The 2,138-nt window shown below is 42.4% G+C and overlaps 1 protein-coding gene across 2 annotated transcripts in view; it reads right to left on the minus strand.

Moving 5' to 3' along the window:
• Positions 1–2,138, minus strand: part of CRNKL1 (crooked neck pre-mRNA splicing factor 1) — a 30,040-nt gene that overhangs the window by 27,579 nt on the left and 323 nt on the right. For both annotated transcript variants that reach the window (XM_006776150.2, XM_015572034.1), the window contains exon 2: positions 507–659. In XM_006776150.2, coding sequence (XP_006776213.1) covers positions 507–659 — 153 coding nt within the window. The remainder of the gene's footprint in view (positions 1–506; positions 660–2,138) is intronic.

Raw genomic sequence — 2,138 nt, forward strand, 5'->3', positions numbered from 1 at the left:
AAGTATTTATTATATTTTAAACTTTAAATACTGTTATTTTACAAATGTGGGAAACTGATACAGGGTTAAGCCTCAGACTGACCTGCTGGCAAAGTCACAAACAAGCCCTAGCTTAGAGGGCACAGTTCTCTTAGCATAATTAGGCTTGACCTTATCACACTCCCTAGATCTTATCTGAGAAGCTAAGGGGCTGAGGAAGTGCAGGAAGTATAACCATGGTGTAAACAAGTGAAACTCACAAGAACTGTGTAACTATGGTAACCACTATCTTGTTTACTTCTCACTATAAAAAGCTTGGTGAGGCCTGAGCACAGTGGAAGTCCTTCCTCTTGAGTTGGACTTGCTGCCTGGTCCCCCAATATTCCCAAATTATCTCGTGTCTTTTCTATTTCATTTGTTGTGCGGCTCCTCTTCCAGACCCGAACCCTGAACCACGCAGGACGTGGAGGGAAACACTTACAACACTTAACAATACCGACATACTGAAAGACATCGCATTGACTGACCTTCCTTTTCCTTAGTTTGTAATCATTTAACTCTTCTTCATCTGTGATCTTCTGTTGAGGTGGAGGTGGAAGAAGCTCAAGTTCTCTTTCTTTAGCTTCTCTTAAAAGCTGTTCCGCAGTGATCTGTACCTCAGCTGGGGCTTTGTTTTTCACCTTTTAAGACAAGACATTTCTATTTTTAGTAGATGCTCTGCACACAAGGTTTAACAAACATTTTTTAGAATGTGAACTTTACATATCACAAGATGCCCTCTTTGTGTGACATTTCCCATTTCTCTGGGCAACTAAACAGCAAAAAAAAATATGTATTCTAGCTTATGTATGATAGCTATTAGCATGCAATAGATAAAAGTCTCAAGAGAAAAGGTAGCAAAAGTAGCAAGTTTTCCTTTTAGATTAGTAAAATAAAAAACTCTGAGGATGCCCATGTAAAACTCTCACCACAGGTTTTGTTTATCAAGATGCAGCATTACAATTGTTTTACAGGATATTTGATCCATACGGAAAGCATTACAATGTTTATATAGCATTACAATAGCTATTTAGGTAATTCTTCCATGTAGGCCCCAGGTGGGTGATAACGCCCCAGGTGGGAAACTGTGTTTGATTTCTGATGGCATTTCAAGTCCAAGACAATATTCGTTGAGTTGCCATCATTAGAACATAAACTTCTTCAGGTCTTAGAGCTGTGCAGTCCAACACGACAGCCATGAGCCACATGAGGCGAGTCCCAACAGAGATGGGCTATAAGTGTAAAATACACAGTGGATTTTGAAGACTTGGCGTGAATAAAGAACAAGCTTCCTAATTAAGTTTTTATACTGGTTACATGTTGCAATGACAGTACCACGGACACACTAAGTTGTTAAATAAAATATATAATTAAAATTAATGTCACCTGCTTTGACTGTTTAACGTCACTATGAGAAAACTTTAAGTTACATATGGGGCTCCTGTTACTTCTACTGGCCCAGTAAAAGTTCATGGAATGGGATAAGAAACCCTCATTATTTAGTGCTGTACAATGATGCTGATGTTAGCTCATACCTAATGAGCAGTAAGTACTAGGTACTGTGCTGTATGCTTTATATACGTTATCTCTGGAAGTCACCTACGTGGGCATGTAAAGCAAGGCTCAAGAGCGTCACCTGGGCAGAGCACAGACTGGAGGGAGAGTACCTGTAAAGGCTTAGAACAAAGCCTGTTACATCATAAGTCACTGGCGAGTATCAGCCACCGAAGGAAATATTAGATATCAAATTTATTAACTTAAATTACACCACTACACAACCGTTGTCACCTCCTCTCATTCTGTCCACTCTCAGCGGGGCTAACTCCTTTCCAGCCTTCAAGTCTCGGCTTACCCGTCACGTCTCAGCATCGCTGACTCCTCCTACAACCCCCATTATTCCTTGGCACATCTGCTTTGCCTCCGTAGCATCTGGCACGGCGGCAACTTCACACGTGTCTCATCTGAGTACGGCTCCTCGCCAGCATTAGTGCAGCTCCGCAGTGCCTAGCGCCCTGCCCTGCTGTTCCCTCTGCTGAACGAACCTTCTCCGCTCCTCCACCCGACGTGCGGGCTGTGCTTCGGGGAACAAGAGCTTGCACCCCACTACCGCCCATCTCTTT

Source organism: Myotis davidii, unplaced genomic scaffold (assembly GCF_000327345.1).
Source record: "Myotis davidii unplaced genomic scaffold, ASM32734v1 scaffold608, whole genome shotgun sequence".
Classification (NCBI taxonomy): domain Eukaryota; kingdom Metazoa; phylum Chordata; class Mammalia; order Chiroptera; family Vespertilionidae; genus Myotis; species Myotis davidii.